The 23,049-nt window shown below is 39.5% G+C and overlaps 1 protein-coding gene across 1 annotated transcript in view; it reads left to right on the top strand.

Annotated features, from left to right (window-relative positions):
* Stxbp4 (syntaxin binding protein 4) overlaps positions 1-23,049 on the top strand; it is a 125,705-nt gene that overhangs the window by 44,470 nt on the left and 58,186 nt on the right. Inside the window, exon 12 of the mRNA XM_051158291.1 lies at positions 18,795-18,971. Coding sequence (XP_051014248.1) covers positions 18,795-18,971 — 177 coding nt within the window. The remainder of the gene's footprint in view (positions 1-18,794; positions 18,972-23,049) is intronic.

Raw genomic sequence — 23,049 nt, 5'->3', positions numbered from 1 at the left:
TTTCTTTTTTTAAAATATAGTTCATCAATTTATTCATATTACATCTCAGTTGTTATCCCATCCCTTGTATCCTCCCATTCCTCCCTCCCTCCCATTTCCCCCTTACTCCCCTCCCCTATGACTGTGACTGAGGGGGGACCTCTTCCCTCTGTTCTGTAGCCCAGGCTAGCCTCAAACTCATGATGGTTCTCCTGCCTAAGCCTCCAAAGTGCTAGAATTACCATTCAAACACTCCCTGTTTTAGTTTTTAATGAAAGTGTGTGTGTGTGTGTGTAACAGACTTGAGTCATCAGGCTTAGCCAATCTTTACGCATTGGGCCCTTATTTTATGAACTATTTGATTGGTGTGCCTTTTAAATTCCTTTACTACTCTGTCTTCAGTACCTGCATCTTCAGTATGCTTTATAGTTCAGTGTTTGTGTTCTGAAGGGGAGATGTATGAATCTTCCTAGTTAAATGTTATGTGAAAAGTAGATTAAGGGATGCTCACTACATGTAATGAAAACTTTCTGGTTTCTTAAATTTTGGGGGTACAGTGGTTGTTGAATACCAACTATGTTTAATGCAATTGCTACACTAAGGCTGACATAAGACATAAATCTAGGGACAAAAAGAAGGGAGGAAGGAAGGAAAGAGCCAGCAGCTATGCTATCTTTTCCCAGCAATACCTACCCTTTCCACATGAGACTTTTCTGTATTAGTTTCTCTGAAATGATTGTTTCGCTTTATTCAACAAAGGTTAGGTCTATATCAATAAGTCATTTGTCAGAATTTAATATAAGCCAACAGGAAATTGACGTAGAGATGAAGCTGTATGTGAAGAGTGGAGACTCTTCCTGCCCTATAATGGATGGATGCGCAGAAGCAAACATGTAGGAGGTTAGCGGCTGCTGACTAGTCTGGAACAGGCCATGTGGGCTTGAATGCCCACCCTCCCCATGTGGTTGTTAACCGCCAACAAGCCACTTTGCCTTCCCAAGCCTCCATTTGGTAAGAGGATCCTTCCCACAAAGGTCAGAAGAGTTGAGAGAAATAAAATCCATACAGTGTGCTCTATATTACCCATAGTAAACACTCAAGCGTTAACATGACTATTGGAAATCTTAGAAGAAATGTTAAAAAGATGGGTATAATTTCTTTAAGCCTTTTGACTTGGAGTGGAAATGAAATGTTAGTTGAGGGTTTAGGGAACTTCTCATAGGTTGGGTAGAGTATAAGCTGAGCTTGTAGCAGTGTGAAAGTTCTGACATCGCAGGGGAAAGCATGTCTGTAGGGACAGAGGCCATTTTTGTGTATTTACTTTTCATTGTGTTTGTATCTTTGTGCCTGATAAAGTAATGATGATGTCTTTACTATAATTGATCCATAGAACTTCAGAGTTTTAAGAATGTTAACTTTTGTCAGCTGCTCCTTGGAAAACAGCAGCTAAGTATTCTTGTAATATTATGATCATAATCATTGAAAAGCCAGGCACACGATAGGAACATGGAGATAAAGAGGACAGGAAATGACATTTAAGTTGAAATTTTGAGGCCAAAGCACGTAGGCAGTTGAATGTCAAACTACAGGCTTAAGGATCACCTGCCCCCAACAGTATTTGACAGATGGGAAAATGAACAGTTTACTCCCCCCTTGATCTTATCACATTCCTTTTAACTCCACATCCATCCTGTTGGCCCTGCAGGTTTGGGGTCACCTGAATGTTTATAATTTCAGTGTTTACCACTCTTTACCACCGCCCTCCCTGATCCAAGCTACTATCATCTTCCCTTCCATATCAGCTCCCTTCCATGTCTTACTTCCGCCCTGCCCTACCGTGCATTGACCAATCTGAAAACTTAGCTATACATAGCCTTTTAAAAACTTAAGAGAACTCTGAAGATTCTCTGACAAGACAAGTTAACTTCTGGCAACACCCCGCTTGCCTCAAAGAAGAAGATGAGCATCAAAGAACCTCCTTATGGAGTTGGCTTCAAATGTGGCAAACCAGCCACTGGGCAGAATGTCCTTGTTTCTGCCACAGACAGAATTCTGCCTAAAAATGGGCAAGTTTAGATGCAGGCAGAGTTGACAACCAAACTCTGCCAAGACACGGTAAGCAAGTCCTCAATAGTTCATGCCTCGCAAATATGTCTGTCAGATATATTGGGCCAGAAGGCTGAAGATGATGCTCCAACGTTATAGAGAGTGTTGAGTGACTGCTCAGGCAGTAAACTGTCTCTGACATCTTTTCGTTTTGGAAGCTGCTAACCCGTACTCCGCGTTCACTCGGGTATTTAAGTTTTATCCTTTCTCAAGTCTCTGATGGTTTGAAGACCAGATACTTTATTCTTTCAATTAAGCTTAGTAGGTTAGGGGTTAAGATGTTTTTAGATCAAGATAGATGTCTTAAGTTAATAGAGATGCGATATGATAGATACTAATCTCCATTCAGAAATTCAGACCCAACAAGATAGGAAAGATGTTTACTTCAAATTTTCCAAATACAAATGTCCAAATCACTATGAGTGTAACATTTATATAATTCCTGATTGTCTCATGGTTCTTCCTGCTGTATGCAGTTTATTTTACTCATGTGTAATGATATAAATTTATATGTTAAAAAAGAAACATAATAAAAAATATTTTTAAAAACTTAACAGAACTCTGTAGGACTGTCTGTCTCATCTAGTAAAAGCTGAAAGTCCAAAAATAGATGTCTCAAGTAAATGGCAAAGTTGGCCAGGGGGCATACATGGTCTGCCATCTTGCGCTGACCCTCACACTCTACCTGCCCACATGGACTTCCCTCATGCTCCCCTCACCTCCAGGCCACTGTGTTTCTCCAGCTCATCGGGCCTTTTGCACCAAAACCCACTAACACTGCACCCTTCACTGTGGGTGGAAAAATTTTTAGTATTACTAATTTCTTTTGCTCATCATTTAAAATGTGCTTGTTGGGTTTTTTTTGGTTTTGTTTGTTTGTTTGTTTGTTTGTTGTTTTTGTTTTGTTTTGCTCTTTATCTTTGTTTATCTTTGTTTCATGTGGACAGCTGCCTCTGATTCTGCTGCCACAGACTAGGTACTCAGATGTTTGGGCAACTGAGAAAGGAAAAAATGAAAAATATGAAAGATTAATTTAACATCAGATTCGGAAGTAATTGAAGAACAAATAAAAGGCTGTTGTAAGAGTCTATGATAGTATCTTGTATAGAAATGTAAAAGCCACTTATGGGTTGATGCATTTTTTTAGTAGCAGAAAGAATCAATAATGTTAAATATATTTAACCAATTATATTCCAAATTTGGCATGCAACAATATTAAAAATTTAATAATGAAATATTTTTTGTACTGTAATTTCACAGTAGTATTTACTTTGCACTTTAAAAACATCTTATATTAAATTGTGATGGGAAATACTGGATCTTTGTTTAAGTATAATAAAATTTAAATGTAAAATATAATAAAATTCAAATACAAAAAAAAGGATAAACAAAAATACAAAAAAATAAAATAAAGTCCGTGTTTAAATATAAACAAAATAAGCCAGGCGTGGTGGTGCACGCCTTTAATCCCAGTACTCGGGAGGCAGAGGCAGGTGGATCGCTGTGAGATCGAGGCCAGCCTGGTCTACAAAGTGAGTCCAGGACAGCCAAGGCTACACAGAGAAACCCTGTCTCAAAAAACCAAAAAAACAAAAAAAAAAAAAAAAAAAAAATATATATATATATATATATATATATATATATATAAACAAAATAAAATCTATATAACAGATTCATATGCCTGATTTTCTCTAAAAGTTTCTTATAACTGTTCTTAATATTTGTATCCATGTTCACAAAACTAAGTTTCTTAGAATACTTTATCTTTTCTTACTACATTCATTTGTGGATATACAGTAACTCTTTTAAACTAATATAACTCCATTTTCCAGGAAAATTAATATACTGATCATAGTTCTGCACTGTCAGCCACAAAACGTATTCAGTAACATTCTAATTTTGAGCCATTTGATAAAACACTTGTCCATAACCATGATTTGCCTGTTGATACATATAAGGAAAATGCAAACTATTCTAGTTGTTTGTATTGTTACCACTGTCAATGGCATTTGAAGTTCATACTGTTTTCACACTTCACAAGCCAGATTTACCCTTAAGAGCTTCATGTGAATTAGTTCATTCATCTGCGGTGTGAGATTAATGAGAAGAATGTAAATTGCACTGCCTTTTCTTTTGCTTTTGATTACTGGATAATGGGACTGAAACTGTGCCCATAGCAGTTTTTATACAGTGAGCACAGGTCTGTGGGGCCTTTACCATATGTATGTATCTTATGGTGTAATGAAATAATAAAACTCATGTTTAAAAACATCAATAAATTCAATGTCTTGCTCTAACAAATCTGGAATACCATCTGCTGTAATAAAACTTTTTTTTTTTTTTCATTATCTAGCTGAAGTTTTTCTTTTAAATATCTATTCTAAACATTTGAGTGTTTGGGGCAGTTTTAGGCTAAAAACTAACATTTCATCAAAATCTGGAAATTCTTTGAGATATATGTTCATGAAATCTGAGTGAGATATTGTTTCTTGTTACATTATTTACCTGAAATTATAGATTAATAATTTGTTTGCATATTTTAATTCTGAAAAAATACAATATATATATATAACTTTTTCTATCTTTTTATCATAATGGAAATTACCAGCTCAATTAAAAATGGCTTCTGCTTGTGCAATTACCAAATCAGTTCCTCAGCTTCCGGGGTTACAAATGTGGGGCATTTACTTCTGAGTTAATGGTTAATCCCATTAATTCTTTACTGATTGCTAAATGAAAACTTTTTAGCAGACTCACTGTACACTTACAGAATATGTTTAACTATTGCTCAATTTTTATGTGTTGAAAAAGTATTGTACTCCAAATATCGCTATAAAATATGCATGCTTAATCTCTTTTACTGTCCTTTTCATATTGTTAGTCAATTTATTCTTCATAGAATATCCTAATTTTATTCCTCTTGATATTTTGATGAATTCTTTGCATCTTGATCATTTACACCCCTAACTCTCACTCTACTTCTTTCCACACCCTTCACACCTCCCCATCCCTCCTGAATGGCCTCTTCTGTTTTTCTTTCTTTTTCCCTGTTTTCATAACCTTCTGAGTCCAGTTAGTGCCACCTATATGCTTGTTGGGTATGGGGTCCTTCCTGTACTGCCCACTTCCACACTCCTGAAGAGTAATAATTTCACCTCCCTCCCCAGCCATCAGCTGCCAGTAGCTCTTTAGCTAGAGATAGAGCCCTGTGTACCACCCCTCCCCCACCCCATCCCCAGTCTCTGTGCAGCTAACAACAGCTGCTGTCAGTCCCTGAGTGCCATGGCCTCATCACCCTCTGAAGACAGGATCTCACAGCACTCCTCCCCATCCTCCAGGTTTTGCACTCTCTGTGCACCTCTTCAGCAAATATTTCATGAACTTTGAAGGGGTTAATATAGATGCTGTGCTTAGGGCTGAGCACTCAAAAGTCACTTAGTCTCCGCTCTTGAGTCAGTTACAAGCTGACTCACTGGGAAAAGAAGTTTGTCTAACCAGGGCTGAAAGCAATTTGGCAAAACAATATTAGTAAATTCACTCTAAGGCCTATGGTCTCTCCAACCATGGTGGTGGTGTTGTTGTTTTGTTTTGTTTTACCAAACTAACCTGAATTCCTCCTATCACAGTGGCCCTCACATCCAATCAGAAGGTGCATAGCTATGCCCATAACACTCATGCTGCTGTTGTACCAGTAGACACACCTTACCTGACAAGTGGGTGTGGGAACACTCAGGGTCCACCTCTAGGAAAGCCCACTGATGCTCTTCTCTCTCCAGCACCTGCATAACACCTTTCAGCACTATGAATGCTCACCAGTAGAGCGGAATTCTCCATCAGTCCCCCTTGAGTTCTCTGTGTCTTGCATCCGAGTTGTGTTGTATCTTCAGTGACAGCAGTGTACAAGTTAGTAATGGGAGGCCAGCAAGAGCAATGGCAACAGGATGTGTTGTTTGGGGCCAGGGGCTGCTGGGTCTCTGACCCAGAATGCATAGGGAAAGAACATTTATTAAGTCATTTTAAGAATGTCCTACTATAAAATGATGAACCAATGGTAAAAGCATCGCACTTTCTCCTTCCAAAGGAAGCTCATTCACCTTTAGTGTAGTGTCCTAAAAAGAAAGCAATGAGTAACTAAAAGGAAAAGGGGGATAGTGGGCAAAAGGAAGGGAGAGAGGAAGGAATAACTTAAAAGACAAGCGTTGAGGTATCCGCATCCCTTTTCATTGAAACGGTTAGGGCCCCTCATTTTCCTTCAGCCAGAGATCACCTTGAGGCTTCATTCCCTTGGTTCTGTAGTGAATTGACTGGATTAGGGATTGGTCTCCGAAACCCTTTTTTTTTTTTTTTTAAATGAGATTTCATGCCCTACAGAATAGCCCAGCCCTGCTGTTTAAAATTATGAGGACAATTTCCCATGAAGGTATACTTGTCACGTTTTTTTCCCTTCAAGTTCTAACAACTTCTAACAGGTATGAGCCATTCTTGTACCATCTTCCTTTGATCAACGCTTTTCTAAACCCACCCTCACACTCAAATTGCTTTTAAATTTTCTTCCAAGGTAGTGTTATGACCTCGGGCAACAAAGAATTGGTGAATACTCCAAAGCCAAAACACTTAGCTTGTCTGAACCAGTCTTTGCTCTGACGGAACATGGGCAATTGTTTATTTGGCAACTTCAGCAGGATCAGATAAGCCAAGTTGTAGTTGCCGCACCTGTGCAAAGTCTGTCCTGAATGCTTGCGTAGGGCATGAAATAGGTCAGGCCAGGCCAGGAGTCTCTGGCATGCAGTTAGTCACAGCACACACTGCTATCGGCTCCGTCTCGGTTTGTAGATGAGGCACGAGAGACAACTTTGAAAACTACTAAGGTATCTCTAAAAAGAACCCTAGTTGCAGTCCCATGCTCCTGGAGAGTGCGTTTCTTTGTGGTCTCAAACAGTGAGACCTCTAATTTTTGATGTTTGGGTGACCTCTAGATCCCTTCTTAGTTTTTGGTCATTTGAACTTTTAATTGTTTTCTAGACCAGTACTAGTAATCATTCTAAAATACCATCTCATCATTACAGAGGAAAGAATAAAAGTACATACATTTGTCGTATGAATCCTCTCTGTTCCAAAGCATGCTCAGTTAAATGTCCATTGTGACAGGATGATAACTTGCTTCCTACCAAAAGCCTTTTACAGAAAGATGCCTCCTGCTGCCCTTTTGAGACCACTACCACCTCCTTCCACCTGCCCACCTAATGCCTGACACCCACTAATCTATTGTCCATCTCAATTTTTGTCACTTGAAAACTTACACAAAGGCTTTTCCTAATGATCTATTTTCACTCAGCTTAACTCCCTTGCATTCCCCTGGGATGGCTGTATAGATCCAGGGGTTGTCCTTTTTTGTTGATGAGAGCACAGTGAAACTAGTTCTCTCTTTAAAAAGGTTGCTGGATTGTTTCAATGTTGCCTTTAGGTTGTGCTATTCTACTGTTAGCATGCAGGCTGTGATCGCTGGGGGAGATCTTATAAACACCACCTTGATCTGTGATACTGTAATTGTGAATCAGTACCAACTTTAGAGCGACTTTTAAAAACAAAACCTCACTCTGAGAACCATTAGAAAGCACTTACACTGTTAGGCAACAGTGGGATTGAAGAAGTATATGGGACAAATACAGTTGAGTCCATTTTTCAGCATTAATTCTCTTTTGTGATGAGAAAATGACTTCTTTCTTCTCTACCATTAAACTCCACCCTAGAAACCGCCTAAGGAAGCTTATTTGAAAACGGAGCAGGAGACGTCGTTTCCCAGAGTCCCAGTCATCGTTCCTGTTTGTATAGATATCACTTATACTTAGTGATCCGTTTGAAGTGCATTCAGCACACTAACCAAGTGTTGCTATGGCTACAGTATGATTGCAGTTGCTCCCTAGAGTTTCCTGTGTTGGAAGCCTGGTGTTCATGGTAAACATAGATATAAAGAGGTGATAGGACCATCAAGAAGTAGGAAGATCTTTAGGTCATGGCTCATACCCTTAGATGTTCTCCAAGGACCCCTTCCTCTCCCTGCAATTACTCCTTCTCACACATGCTCCATATCACTTGCACTTCCACCGTAATACTATCCCCCATGATGTGACTCAACCAAGTGACCTCATCAGTCATCATCAGCCTGTTGGGACTTTGAAGCTACAACACAATGAACTAACCCAACCTTTCTTTACAAGGTACCCCACCTGGGTATTTCCTAGCAGGGATGACTAATGTTAAGTGTCTGGTTTAACATTTCTATTCCCAGGTAATTACTGCTCATGTAATGTAGAAAAGATCTCAGTGTCTTAAGGATTCTGAGAGACGTTTTTCTGTCTTGTCTGTATTATTAACTCCTTTTAATTGTGTTAGCTTAATTTGACACCATTTTTAGTGTTGGGGAATCTGGGAGGAAAGGTGACAGTGTTCTTCATAGAGACCTGCAAGTAATTTGTGTATACTGTTTCTTATAGAAGGCTTCCCTAAGGGGAACTAGTGAAGATAGGATTCCATACAATGCATCGTTTATATTCTGGCTCTCCAGAGGACCACATGCCATCCTTCAGTCAATCACTTTGCACATGCTTATAGTAACTTGCAAGAGGAAGTTGATAGAAACCTTTTAAATAATTCATCAAATATGGATTTTTATGTGAAGACACCATGAATGATAAGCATGCAATCTTTAAGAATGTAGGAAAAAAAAAAAAGAATAGAGCAAACCTGTCACTTTCTAGTGAACTTCTCCCAGTAGGTACCTTTAGGCTGGTAGGGTGTTGGAGGAATATTTGTATATAAAATTAACTGGCCTTACCCTCCATAATTTTCCTTATTTGCCTAAGAACAAACAAATATTTCTAAAAATCCATGATCACTTGCTGAGGGAGCACCTTTTAGGTTACACTTTAGACATCTGCACAGATGCCAAACATTTTTTTTTAATGTTGGAACAATATATAATAGTTTTACTGACAAACGAGCATTTGACTCAAGGAAGAAGTAATGGTAAGGCTTTTAATACTGTAATAGTCTTATCTTAGCAGTTTGCTGTGTGAGAAACCCTCTCAGTACTCCTACTGTCACATGGGACTTATGGCATTGTAGTAATGACTTATTCACAAAATATTGAGTTAAAAACAAGACTCATCTGGTCAAGTGTGAACCCATATAAGTAAATTATTCTGTTTAAAAATATACATTGGTTTGATGTTTTTTGCATTATATATGAAGAGATTGCTTATGCCTTAATTTCAGAGCGACTAGAGAGCTACATCACAGTTTTTGACTATTGAAGGCAGCACTTGAATTTAGCGATTCATTTGAAGTGCATTCAGCATCTAAACAAGATTTACCAAGCTCAAGTGTTGCTATGGCTACGATAATGGTTTCAAGATCGCCCCCAGAGTTCGCTGTGTTGGAAGCCCAGTGTTCAGGGTAAAGATATAAACAGGTGACAAAACCATTAAAAAGTGGAATGACCCTTAGGTCATAGGGCATGCCCTTGGATGTTCTCATGGGACCCTTTGCTCTCACACATGCCCCATCTCACTGGTGTGACAGAAATGACTAGTGCTTTCTCCACGCAGCTTTTGTCTTACTTGCATCTCTCTTGCTTTTTTATTTTCTTCTCTTGTACTCTTACGACCTGTTTTTTCCCATTCCCCCACATCAGTTTGTAAGATCTCTTTATGTGGTAGGTATTGACTCTTATTTCTTCCAACCCTGAGGCAAATATTTGACCTGTACAAAAGTCCCTTCTCTTGTTTTATAAACACTAATGGTTTTGTGTTGTCAATTTCATTTTACTTTTTTTCTCTTGACTTATTTTTTTCTTTCTAAAATCTTTGAAAATGCTTATTCCTGGCCATATTTCAGATGCATATTTAACCAGATCCCCCTCCTGTCTCTATTTAATGCTAAAAGTATTTTATCAGCATATGGTATAAGATGAGAATATACCCTTTTTCCTCCCTCCCAAATGGTTTGCTGTAGCAACCATGTATTGTTTTTGTGGTATCGCCCTTAGCTATAGACTCAATTCTCACATAGCCTCAGGTCTGTTTCAGCTGCTCAGTCTTCACAATACTTTCTCAATAATTATTTGTTGGTAAGTGACTATTTTGTTTACCTCTTTGGCTAGAATCAGATGTTATAATTATTTATATCTGTGTTACAAAGTCCTCTCCCCCCTTTCTGAACTCTAAATTGCAAGATCTTAGACAAGTTTCTCCCTCTCTCTCTCTCTCTCTCTCTCTCTCTCTCTCTCTCTCTCTCTCTGTCTCTCTCTCTCTCTCTCTCTCTCTCTCTCTCACACACACACACACACACACACACACACACACACACACACACACACTTAATAAAATTTCTATTCCAGTTAAACTCCTCAGGGTTAATTTGAAAAGAATTCATGTCTCTGTAATGACTAGAGCCCCTTAAGCTGGAAGAATTCACCACATTTGATGTCTAAAGATATAGCCACTGAGCTATTTAAACTCTGACAATGAAACAAGGCTTCCAGATGTACATGGTTTGTGTTGCCTGAAGCCATGTTGATGTCTGTGGTTCATGCTGCCTCCAAGGGCCTTGTCTAGGTTGGTCGTTTTGCTGCTACCCAGGCATGTTGTATTCTATTCTGTCACCAGAAACTGTGTGGAGGCCCATGATCCATTCTCTCACCGACTAAGAGCAAGGGGGCTACTTTTACTGTGACATCAATAACTGCAGATGCACAGTTGGAAGGCTTCTGTAACAACCCCTACTCCTGTTTCCCTTAATTTCCCCCCTCCAAAAAAAAAAATAAATAAATAACAGCCTAGACAGGAAGCCACTGAAAAGAACTCTTTAAAAATGTGATAGGGAGCCAGGAGTGGCGGTGCTCGCCTTTAATCCCAGCACTCAGAAGGCAGAAGCAGGCCAATCTATGTGAGTTCAAGGCTAGCCTGCCCTACAGAGTGAGTCCCAGGACAGCCAAGGCTACACAGAGAAACCCTGTCAGGAAAAACAAAAACAAACAAACAAAAATGTGGGGAATCTGAAGTGTACATCTCCACAATCGAAGGTTTCTGGTGGGGAGCCAGGAGGAAAAGGACTCTATTCTATTTAAGAAGCAGCCACTGAGAGTTTGACCATGCTCCAGTGAGTTGTATAGACAACATGAATTGGATTTTATTTTTTTTCTCCACTTCTGGGAGAGCTACAAAGGTAGGGGGTCAGACATGAAAGGACTTGGAATTCAGTGTAATCAGGATGTACGATGTGAAATTCCCAGAGAATCTATAAATATGTTGGGGGGAAAGTATAATATAACCATATAGTTCATTGTAGACTGAAGTCCCAATGTAAAGTGATGGGTTAGATGGCAAGAACATTTTTATTTATTTGTATTGTGTGGTGGGTGCATAAATGATATGTACGTATCCCATGGCTCATGTGGAAGTCAGAGGACAACTCTTGGAAGTCACATCTCTCTCTCCGCCGCATGTGCCCTGAGGACTTAATGTGGGTCATCAGGCTTGCATTGCAAATGCGTATCAACCAGCCATCTCATGGCCCCTGCTATGAACACTTTAAAGGCTTTGTACATACCAATTGCCAAATTGCTTTCAAAAAGTGGTGGTGACAGTTCAGTGTAGATATGTCCTGTCCTCTGAATCTTTGCTCCTGTTGCAGGTGAGGATCTTTAATGATGTAAATGAAAAGCTACTACTTTTTTTTTTTTTTTAAGGCTTCCAATACTATAAATGTTCTTAAGGCACATTTGTAATACACTAAAAAAAAAAAAAAAAAAAAAAAAAAAGGCAGGGGCGAGAGGAGAGAGGAAGAAAACTACATGCTCAGGGTTAAACCATCCTAATTAAAGCATGGGTAAAACATGCTTTAAACTAATTAATATTTTTTTAAGTATCATATGATGTAACATACCTGAGAAGTATGTATACTCAGTACTGGTCCTTGATTGGTGACTTGCCTTTATGAACGATATTGAAAATTGTTTCTTTGATTTTCTTAGCTATTCAGAGTCAGAAATGAGTTTTACACCTCTTAGAGTGAGGCAGCTGCAGGTAAAGAAGTTGGCAAAACCCCTGGGAAGGTTAATTAGAACTAATTATAATATGATTCACCTAATTTTCCTCCAGAAAGTTTAAGCAATTCTTTCTTAGCACGGTGAAGATTTTACTTTTCATATAAAAGCTAAACCTTTGTTTTGTTTTGTTTTTTCTGAACTCACAGATTATCCATGTTACACACTTTACAAGGAAAAAACCTGTTACTAGATACATTGTAGAATAAGGATTGGATATGGCTAGAAACAGTCTTTAACAGCTTATCATTTTTGACAGCATTTGCTGTAGTAATACATGTTGAAAATGGAAATATAAGCAAATATCTGTAATGTTAAGTCTTTCATGCAAAAATAACATAATTGCCAAACAGTGAAACCACAAAGCTTTTTTTCAGCTTTGATATTGCTTCATTTTATCTGGATTTTTTACATAATGCCATTTGCTTTGTAAGTACCATAAAATGATTGTTGTTTTAAACTCTTAGGTAGATGTGTATGGCATATGTATAAATCTGTGTGTGCGTCATCATGACAGAGAGCTGAATGTACTAAAGCTACACGCTAACTTGGAACTTGGTTGTAGAGAACTTTGACGTATGGAGAGGGAGGGTGCACTTTACCGCGGACCATATTTGTTACCAATGACTAAGGTAAACTGATCCTTCATAAATGTGGGGAGCACACTGCAGTGACAAACACAGTAGGCAAGGTAATCCCTTATTCGAGTTTCATCCGGTGCTCAAGGTGGCAGAAACACAAATCCAATGTCATGATACAAAAGGAAATAAGAAATGGCTGCAAATTGCATCATAGATAAGATTTCACGGTGTTTAATGGCTGGTTCAGTAAGGAGGTACACCCATTAGACCTGGATTACCTGTAAAGATAGGGAAGAAAGGTGGGTCTTAGAGATAGGGAACACCTTTTCTGTGAGCTGGTCTTGGTCTTGCATGCCTCTAGTCCTAGCATTTGGGAGGCTGAGGCAGAAGGATCAATTCAAGTTTGCGACCAGCCTGTGTTATGTACGTTTCAAATCCAGGTTGGGTTACACAGCAAAAGAGTGCAGAAGTTTTGTGGATTTAGAGCCTTCCCTAAATCAACTTATGCTTCTTGTGTGTGTTGTCCGTTCACTCATAAATGTATCTGCAATGCACTTTGAGCTCTTACTTTTATATAGCTAAAAAACAAGTCAGAAACACAAAATAAGGAGACTGGCCATAACTTGTTTTTAAACAATTCTCATTCAACAAACAGCCTTGTTCCTGAAATCAGCCTTAATCTTTTTTTTTTTTTTTAACTGTAAATAGGACCTGAGACTGAGAAAGGCTTTCTAGTGAGTGAATGTCGGAAACTGATAAGCGAAGTATTCTTGGGGCTTGGTAGCATAAGTTACTAAGACATATCTCCTTGTAATCTGCTGGTTTCTTCTGTCAGCCACTGACATTTGAACGATTTACTGATTAGCTTGTAAATTATAGAGCTGGTAAGTGTTGTGGACTTCTAGGCTAATTACACATTTGCAACTGCAATTAATGCTTCTCCTACTTTAGGGAACTGTTAGCGCTCATACCTAGAGAGAGGATAGTTTCACATAATTTTTTTATCATTAAAAAAGACGTGTACAAATTGCATTTTCAGACAGCTGGTACTACCAATTGAGTACCTTAAAGTCTTTAATAATTTGTCTAGTCAACTGTGTACTGTCATAAATGATACATATAATTTTTTGCAAAATAGGGAAAATAAACAAAGGAAAAACTATAGCAAGGATAGTAATAGTCTCTTTAACTTTTTCAAAAGAGTTATTTTGGTCTTAAAATTGTTAGAGTCCGCTATACAGATGAATTAGCTGAGTCTTAGAGAACGAATATGCAGAAAATGGAAGAAAAGCCAATCTCAGATCTAAGATCCTGAGGTAGCTAGGACCCATCCAAAGCCTGTCCTTTTGTACTGAGAAGTGTTGTTGGGTTTTTGTTGTTGTTGTAGATAAAACTCTCAGTGCAGTGGTCTTTATCTGACCTTATTCAGCATTGTCTTAGTGATGTCTGTCTGTGTAGCTGAGGCCAAAATAGTATCTACGGCCTACAAAGGTTTTCGTCAGCTTTAATTATGTTTTCAAAAACGAATTAGGCCTTATCTTTCCTAAAGATTTGTTGCAGAATTGTGGGGAGGAAAACCTTCCTTTCCCAAAGCGGCGCTGTGGTCTGAAGGTATTTCCTCATTTTTGCCCCTAGAAAACTTGTGATTGAACTTTACATTTCAGGATTTTCTTCAGCTGAGTCTGCCTATGCTACTTAATGCTTAAAAGCGTGGCTGGTTTTCCTGATCTTTCTTTGTTTTTCTTTTAAGATCTACCTTTGTAATCCAAATTAACCTCTCTCTCATACAAAGTGTCTGAGTAAATGACCACTGTATTTGTCCTAATTGGTATTTCAGTTTCCTAGTGAGAAACAGACAATCCTGACTCAACTGTTATGAACATAGGAGGCTTTGCAGTTATTTATTAGAAGACAGCCTGGGAGGAAAAGAGAAAATGGATTGTTGTGATCCTCTCTTGCTAAATCCGGCCCACTGCTGTTCTCTTTTCTTTACTGCTTCCTCTAAAAGGCATCATTTCAATGCACTAATCTTTTAAGCAACCATTCAGTGGGAACTGGGCTAGAACTCTGCTAAGGGGTCACATTCACCAGCCTGACAGTTATACATTTACAAAAGAAATGGTATGAATTTATTCAGCATCAAAACCTCTGCATCTCTTACCACCCAGACGTATTTCACACTGTATTACCGTCACTGCACTGTGATAGCTGCATAAATCCCATCCAGACTCATTTAATTAACCAGCGTTCTTTGAACAAAAATAAAAGTGCTGTTTTTATAGAAGAATAAAAGCTGCACGAATTGAGTGTGAAGAGGACAAATCATCAAATTAGTGATTCCTAACTCAGCTGGGGTCATTTTCCTGTCCTTCCTCTCACTTTGAGTCTTTTTGTTTGTTTTTGATAGAATAGAAAACTGGGAGCAGCACTCTGGCCTCAAATGTTTTTGAGAGTTGCCGTTATAACCACATCCTAAGCTAGCTCAGGACTGGTGATAACAGGCACAGAAAAAGGATTATTTCTTTTATAACATTTTCTGTGGTTGAACAAATAGTATGGACTAGTAACCAAGAACATAAACTCTGTTAGCTGAGTTTTCTAATTTATTTGAACTGCATGAGTTCAAATCCCAACCCTGACTCTTACAAGTCTTTTTCTGTGCTTTGGTGCCCTGTCTTTGAAATGAGGATAATTATAGGCTTACCTCATGCTGCAGTATGCAGTTAGCTGACTTGACACATACAACCTTTAGAGTGGGCCTGGGATTGTTAGACCGAAAGATGGGAGGAGAAAAACCACCAACCCAAATCATCATGACCAAATTAATTAGAACAAGCAGTTAATTAAAGCAAGCTTTTTTATTTGTTCCTCCCCCTAAGGTGGGGTCAAGGGGTCAGCATTGGGTGAGGAAAACAAGGTTTTTATGGCTTGAGGGTAGGGGGTTTCCAAATGGGGGATTGGTGGGCAGAATAGGAGGGGACAGAGAAGTTACAGGAGCAGAACAGGTCTAATGACCTGAAACAATGACATGCTTGCAAGTGGGCATGACAACGGGTAGTTGTAACTAGGTAACCTAGTTACAGGTGGTAGGGCTGCAAAATGGTTATTAAGGGCTTTGTTTGGATTTGGGTTTTGCTTTTGGTTTTTCGAGACAGGGTTTCTCTGTGTAGCCTTGGCTGTCCTGGATTCGCTTTGTAGACCAGACTGGCCTCGAACTCCCAGTGATCTGCCTACCTCTGCCTCTGGAGTATTGGGATTAAAGGCGTTGGCCGCCATGCCTGGTTCTAAGTCTTTGCAACAAAGACATGATTGCCATTCCTGGAACAGGCAGTACAAACCATTTGTAGTTAAAGTTACAGGTGGGGCATAAGCTAATCCTTGAGAAACATAGGTTTAATCATAAAAAGAAATGAACCTGTTTTGTCATTATTATAAGATGGCTTTTAAGCCTAAAATGGAGGTAGGCTGGTCCTTCAGTATGTTAAGCTGTTGTCTACTGTATGTGCAGAAGCAATTTGGTGTGACGTAGAGTGAGGTATGTCACTGGTAACTTTCCTTCACCTGGGCTGGACTGACAGGTGCAGGGCGTTCCTTTCTCTCCCATGCTCTTGTTTCTAAAGGCATCTTGCAATATAAGACAAGTGTTGGCAGATATAAGGGAGTACAGTTCTTTGAGCAGCAGGTATAGAAGGTGCTTGTCTTCTCAGACTGCTCCATTTTGTAGCCAGCTGCCAGGTTAACCTTTTTAAGTTAAATATATATATTCCCTCCACCCCCCACTATGCTCGGTATCTAATCAAGAGCTTTCTGCACACTGACCGCAGCCCTCAGACTTACCTTTATAAAGCAGTCTCTCACATTGCTTCCCACTCAGAATCTTCCAGTGTTACGGGTTCAAGAGACTTTCCCATGATTCCATTTTTTCCCTTTCTCTTTCTCTCCTCACCCGCAATAGGATCCTTCTGCCTCAAACAAAACCCACCATCATTTCTTGTGTGCCACATTCCTTCTTGGTCATATGTTCTTGGTTTTGGTTTTGTTTCGTTTTCGTTCTCTGGTTTTGCTGTTTTCATTTTAGCTAACACTTCTTCCTCTATTTATCTACATTACACCTTGTTCTAAGCTGAGCCAGAAAAGATGTAGGTATTATTTACCCCTTTGTATTATGCTTACACCATAGTCCATGGATGTCTGGATGAAGTAGATGCTAAGCTTGCGCTCTACTCCCAAACTATACTGGAATTCCGCTTCATCTGCCTTCTCTTCTGCAACCACCCTGGCCAACCACAGTTAGCTTTACCTGTTCCCTTCCTCCTCTTTTGCTCCCACCTGATCCTCCCATACAGTCTGTTCTTAACTGAGGAGTGAAGTGCACGCTCTTAAAACTTAAGACAATTCATATCCCTTCTCTGCTCAGAGCCCTCCAGTCACTTCCTACATCACTCTGAGGAAAACCAAGCTTCTTCAGACGGCCTGTGAATGCTCCTGAGGCTTGCCTTTCCAGGCCACCCTGTCTCCACACACTCGTGTTACCTGCTTACCCTGGTATCCTACTGCCCTGTCTTTCCCACACTGCTCACTGCATCTGCCTCACTGACTGCGTTGATGCTCTCCAAAGATACAAAGCCCAACCCAACCCCAGGACCTTTGCACATGTGCTCCCCTTTTCCCTGAACACTTCTCTTTAGGAAATCATGGCATGGTCTCTTCTGTGGGTCTCTAGTCATTGTCTCCTCAATGAGATCGTAACTGATAAGCCTAGGCTACTGTCTGTCTCTCCAAACTAGAATGTAGATTTTGGAGGGTGAGAGTTTTATGTGTATACTATTCATGCACATTCCAGAAAATGGCATATATTAAAGTCATTGGATGCTGGATGAAAACAGAGCCTTGAGAATATGCCCACACCCTTACTTCTCTCAGCACTTCATGCTCCAGCAAAATCAAACGCTCCATAACGGCCTCAAGAACATTAAAATAGCCATAGTTTAATATTAGCCATGGCAATTGGAGCAGAAAGTTCCATTACAGAGAAGAGAGATCCCTGCACCCTCTAAAAAAAATACTTCGTGCTATAATAGCTCTCATGTTAAGTTACACAGGTGTTCTGGGGGACTGTGATCAAGCACCAAGGCACATTTTGAGAGAGCAAATGGCATTTGCCACCCTAACCTTCCAATGTGGAGAGTATACCTAGTGTTTGGAGCATTTTTTTTATTCTATCATTCAAAGACAGAAAAGTGATGAAAGGAGATCATCAGTATTGAATCAAGCAGACCTGGGCTCAAATTTTGGCATATTACATGTCCTTGATCAGCTTGTTTATTCTCTGGGTCTCTGATTCCTTGTATATGAATTCCATAAATATGAATCTTAATGCTTTTCTCTAGATGTTATTCCAAAAAGTGAATGAGCAAAGACAGATAAAGCACATAATGTGTGTTCAGTAATTATCTATTGAGCATTGTCTCCAACAGATAAACAATTATATATTGTGCTACTACCAAGGCAAGAAGCAACAGTCCGATGTGTGGGAAGAAACCTTTGCCTCTGGGGCTCAGTCCACCAAGAAGCCCCCACACTCTAAGCCCCTGCACAGCATCTCATGAGGCTGCACAGCCTGCTGAGAACAGCCAGAGCAGCCACCTACTAGTTCTTCCGTAGCTTACCTCGTTTGTCTTTTGAATCCATTCCTGTTCATCTGTTTTGATTCTTAGTTTTCTTTACCTTCCTTCATTTTGGCTAAAGCGATGCTAGATGGGCAACACTAAAGATTCATACAGAATCTTTGTGCAGAAAAAAATCTACATACTGAAAAAAATTTTCAGGAAATCAACCAAGGACAGGACAGCTCGTTCACATAAATGAAATAGCGTGGTTACTAGTTTTTAGGTGGGAGGTAGAGGACGTACACAGATCAAGCCTTGAAATCGTAACTACCAAAATGAGGAAAATAATTCTGTATGGACCACAGAAGTATGTTGTGCATTTTATTCACCGGACATTAACTTTTAACTCCTTAGGAAGCCAAGGCTGTGGCTGAAGAAACCCGAGCTCTGCGGAGCCGGATCCATCTTGCTGAAGCTGCACAGAGGCAGGCGCATGGGATGGAAATGGACTATGAAGAGGTGATCCGTCTGCTCGAGGCTGAGGTCTCAGAGCTAAAGGCTCAGCTTGCTGATTATTCTGACCAAAATAAAGTAAGCAAACAGCCCTCTCTAGTTACCATGGTTTCCTTGCCACTGTCACGTATCCTGTTTTCATTTTCTTTTCATGTGCACGTCTAAACTAGGTCAGTGTTTGTCTTCTATTATTCAATGATAGGATGTTGTGTCGTGAAGAGGGTGACATAGAAGTTGTGGGCCTGCACTTTATCCAAAGAGCTTTGAGATGGAAAAGCACAGGCCCCGAATTAATTGGGTCATTGGTCATCATTGTTCCGTTCAGCTGTTCAGGTCTGGAACTGTTTAACATTTAATTGATGACATGGGTTTTCTCTTTCTGTTTTTGAGCTCCCTAATTTGCTTTGTGGAGATGGAAGGAGGAGATTCAAGGAATGAGTTTTGCTCTTTGATTAAAGAAGTTGGGGTAGTATACAAGTTAATGAATTTTTACACAAGACCTACAATGACTAATAAGAAGAAACCAAGTCTGAATTTGTTGGTTTTATTTTTCGAATGTAAAGAATACTAAACTGGGCTCCTCTAGGAAGCCACTCCGCTGCGGCAGAAGATACTGAGCACCTGGAGGAGGCAAGCTGGACGTCTCTATGTATAAACTGTCCACAGTGTACCTGCCATCCTTACTTATGCACAGCCTTCAAAAGCTATAGTAGGGTGTGTGTCTGTGTGTGCCTATATCACTGAAGGTATAAACTGGAATAAATTGAGGCAGACATTTATAGTTTTATAGAAATTCCTTAATCATAAGTAATGAGTATTTATATCTCTAACCCTTTCAGCCTTCAAGAGATGACAAAACAAATTTAAGCTATTTATAAATATTAAAGCATATGAGGCTCATGTTCTTTAGCATACCAAATGAAAATGAGGCTAGTTTTAAAAATAGTAAAATGTAATTTTCTTTGCTCAGCTCTGAGAAGTCCCCACTATTTCTCGCATATCTGCTCATTTTAAACCAGCTCCACAGAAGGCTGGAGCCCCCACTCACCACTGATGAAGACCACACAAGGACCATATAGCACTTAAGCTGCCACACTTAGGAATGCTAGTCACAGACATCTGTTTGTCTGTATACATTTTTAAAACAGGTATGGCTATAGTCCGTAAATTTAACCTAATTATGAAAATGTTTTAGAAATTACCAAAATATTGAAAATACTTTTAATAAAATAATTAGTTATTTTTAGAGCAAAAGTTGCTAGTATTTAATAGTATAAATGTTTTTGTTACTTCTTGTAGTGTTAGAGGTTGAAGACGGACCTCGTACATGTTAGGCTAGTACTCTCTTGTGGAACTACTCCTTAGCGCTGTACTTTTAAGTAATATCCTTCTAAGAGGTTTACATAAAATTATCCAGTGTTCTTTTTGTTTTGTTTTGTTTTTAGTTTTTAAATATTTGAGAGTGTGTATGTGTGGTGGTGTCCTTGGAGGAGGGAGGGCATGCGGCCCAGGTACATGTGGCGATCAGAGGACAGTGTTTTCTAGTCACTTGTCTCCACCAACCTTTGCATGAGTTCCTGGGAACAAACTGAGGTCTGCAGGCTTGTGCAGCAAGCACCATTAGCCACTGAGTCATCTCTGCAGCCCCTAGTGTGGCGTTCTGCTGTGTAAGTTTAGGTTATTTACCTTTGGTCTTCTCCAGTGAGGACTATTTTGGTCCTAAGTTGCCTGGTAATATAATTAATTCCGATTCTCCCTCTTTGTAGCCTGATGGGAATCCCGTTCCATCTTTTTAATAAAAATCTACACTACCTCACTAAAATCAATCTCTTTCATTGTTTTGAAAGAGGAGATATTAAACATAAGCATCTCAACATCAATATTTTCCTATTTCAATACCAGCTAAGAAGTAACTTCAGTGGCGTATGATTGCTTAAGCAGCTATTGACCTAGATACGACAAAACAAAGATTCGAATACGTAATTATCTTTACTTATTTGTTTGTTTGTGGGGGTTTTCATGTTGACTAGCATGTGGGTGCATGTGCATCTGTGTGCACCTGCATGTGGAGGCCAGAAGTCAACCTCAGGTGTCATCCCTCGAGAGCTACCATCTTTGGGGGATGGGAAGAGGAGGGTGTTTACAGGGACTCTCACTGGGACCTGTAGCACCAAAGGCCCTCCTCAACTCACCTCTCCAGAGATGGAATGGCAGAAGTGTGCCACTTCCCCTGGCTTTTTACATGGGAGCTGGGAGTGGAACTTGGGTAATCAGGCGCGCACCGAGCTAGTTCCAGAGTACCTAAATGTCTATTATTTCTGTCATAATGTTGTTTTCCCATAGATTATCAATCTGTTTTATAATTTACACTTGGGCTTTTGAAAAAATAAATCCGAAGCATAAGAAATAAAACATTATCAGGGCTAGAGAGAAGTCAGTAGTTAAGGATACTTGCTGCTCTTGCAAAAGACCCAAGTTCTGTTCCTCGTGCCCAGGTCGAGCAGCTCACAACCTGTAACTCCAGCTGCAGGGAACCTCATGCCCTTTCCTGACCTCCACGAGTACACTCCACACGCAACCACTCCCACATGTACCCTACACAGAGGCATGCTCCCATATACATAAATAAAGATATATATTTTTTTTTCAGTTAAAAAAATATTATTATAAAATAAGGAACTACTAACACCTGTGGAAAACCACAGGATCCCTCTCCAGGTTGCATCCACTGCCTTTGCCCTCAGAGTTCCCTACTTCCTTGGATTTGGTGTTTACATTTTCTTGATATTTTACTGTTTGCATATCTAGCCCCTGATTGTTTAGTTTTGCCTGTTTACCAGGTTAATGTGTAGCTAGTTGTATATTTTCCATCTTTATTCTTCATTGTGAGAATTACCACCATGCAGTGATCCATTCTTATTTGATGGACAGTCTTGTTATTTCTGCATTATTCTACTGTGAATCATGCTTCCGAGAACATTCTGGTACCTATAACTTCCTCCGCATGTGTAACTGCTACCTATAAGAAGTAGTATTGCCAGGCTAAACGATAACTGTATTCTCAACTTTATAAGTAAATGCCTATAGTGTTTATAACTGATTTGTACTCCCGTGAAGACTGGATGAAAGTTACCATTCACCTCTTCTGCTGATCCTTGGCTTTCTTTTACTTTGAATGTTTATCCATCTGGTTGGTGTAATATCCTAGGCTCAGTTACTAATGACTGACATGGTGGTGTTCCGGGGACTGTAGGCACTGGCTCATGAGAACTTGTGTCTTCTCAGTGCCATGTTCACTGATGGATATTGAGAGCTTGAAATCAATCACGATGGGGTCAATTATATGCCGAAGTGCTGTAAACCTGCCATTTCTTCTTCCCTGTCTGAGTTAAACAGTTGAGCATGTATTTATACATTCAATAGTCATTTACTTTTCTCAATGAAATGCCTTTTGTATCTGTTAGTTATTTTCCCATTGGGTTAGTCATTTACTTTTCTCAATGAAATGCCTTTTGTATCTGTTAGTTATTTTCCCATTGGGTTATGTGTCTTTTGCTTAGAGACATGTAGTGAATATATATTAACTTACAGATTATAAAACTTGTGCCTGCCTTTTTTACTCTATAATGAAATAGAAAAGAGCTTTTAATTTTCATTCAAATTCACTGTCTTAGCTACTTTTCTATCACTAGGATAAGACACCATGACAATTTACAGAAGGAAGAGTTTATTTGAGGCCTACAGTTTCAGAGTTTTGGAGTCCATGTCCATCACAGCAGGGAGCATGGCAGCGGGCAGGTAGGCATGGCTCTGGAGCAGCAGCTGAGAGCTTACACCTTGATTGACAAGCATCAGACAGAAAGAAAGCTAACCAGTAATGTCCTAAACCTTTGAAGTGCCGATGCCTGCCCCCAGTGACACACCTCTGTCAGTAAGACCACACCTGCTAACCCTTCCCAGTTTACCAACTGGAGATTAACCATTCAAATATATGAGCCTATGAGAACTATTGTTACTCAGACCACCACACTTACCAGTTTCTCTCCCATTTCTTTTCAAAAGTCCTTTGATCTCCAAAGATACTTACTTACATCTTCTTCTAGAAACTGTAAAGTTTTGATATTTCTATTACTGGTTTTGCAGCACTTTATTAGAT

Source organism: Acomys russatus, chromosome 16 (genome assembly GCF_903995435.1).
Source record: "Acomys russatus chromosome 16, mAcoRus1.1, whole genome shotgun sequence".
NCBI classification, from domain to species: domain Eukaryota; kingdom Metazoa; phylum Chordata; class Mammalia; order Rodentia; family Muridae; genus Acomys; species Acomys russatus.
Note: the sequence above shows the minus strand (reverse complement) of the source record. Positions and strands in the feature narration are given on the sequence as shown.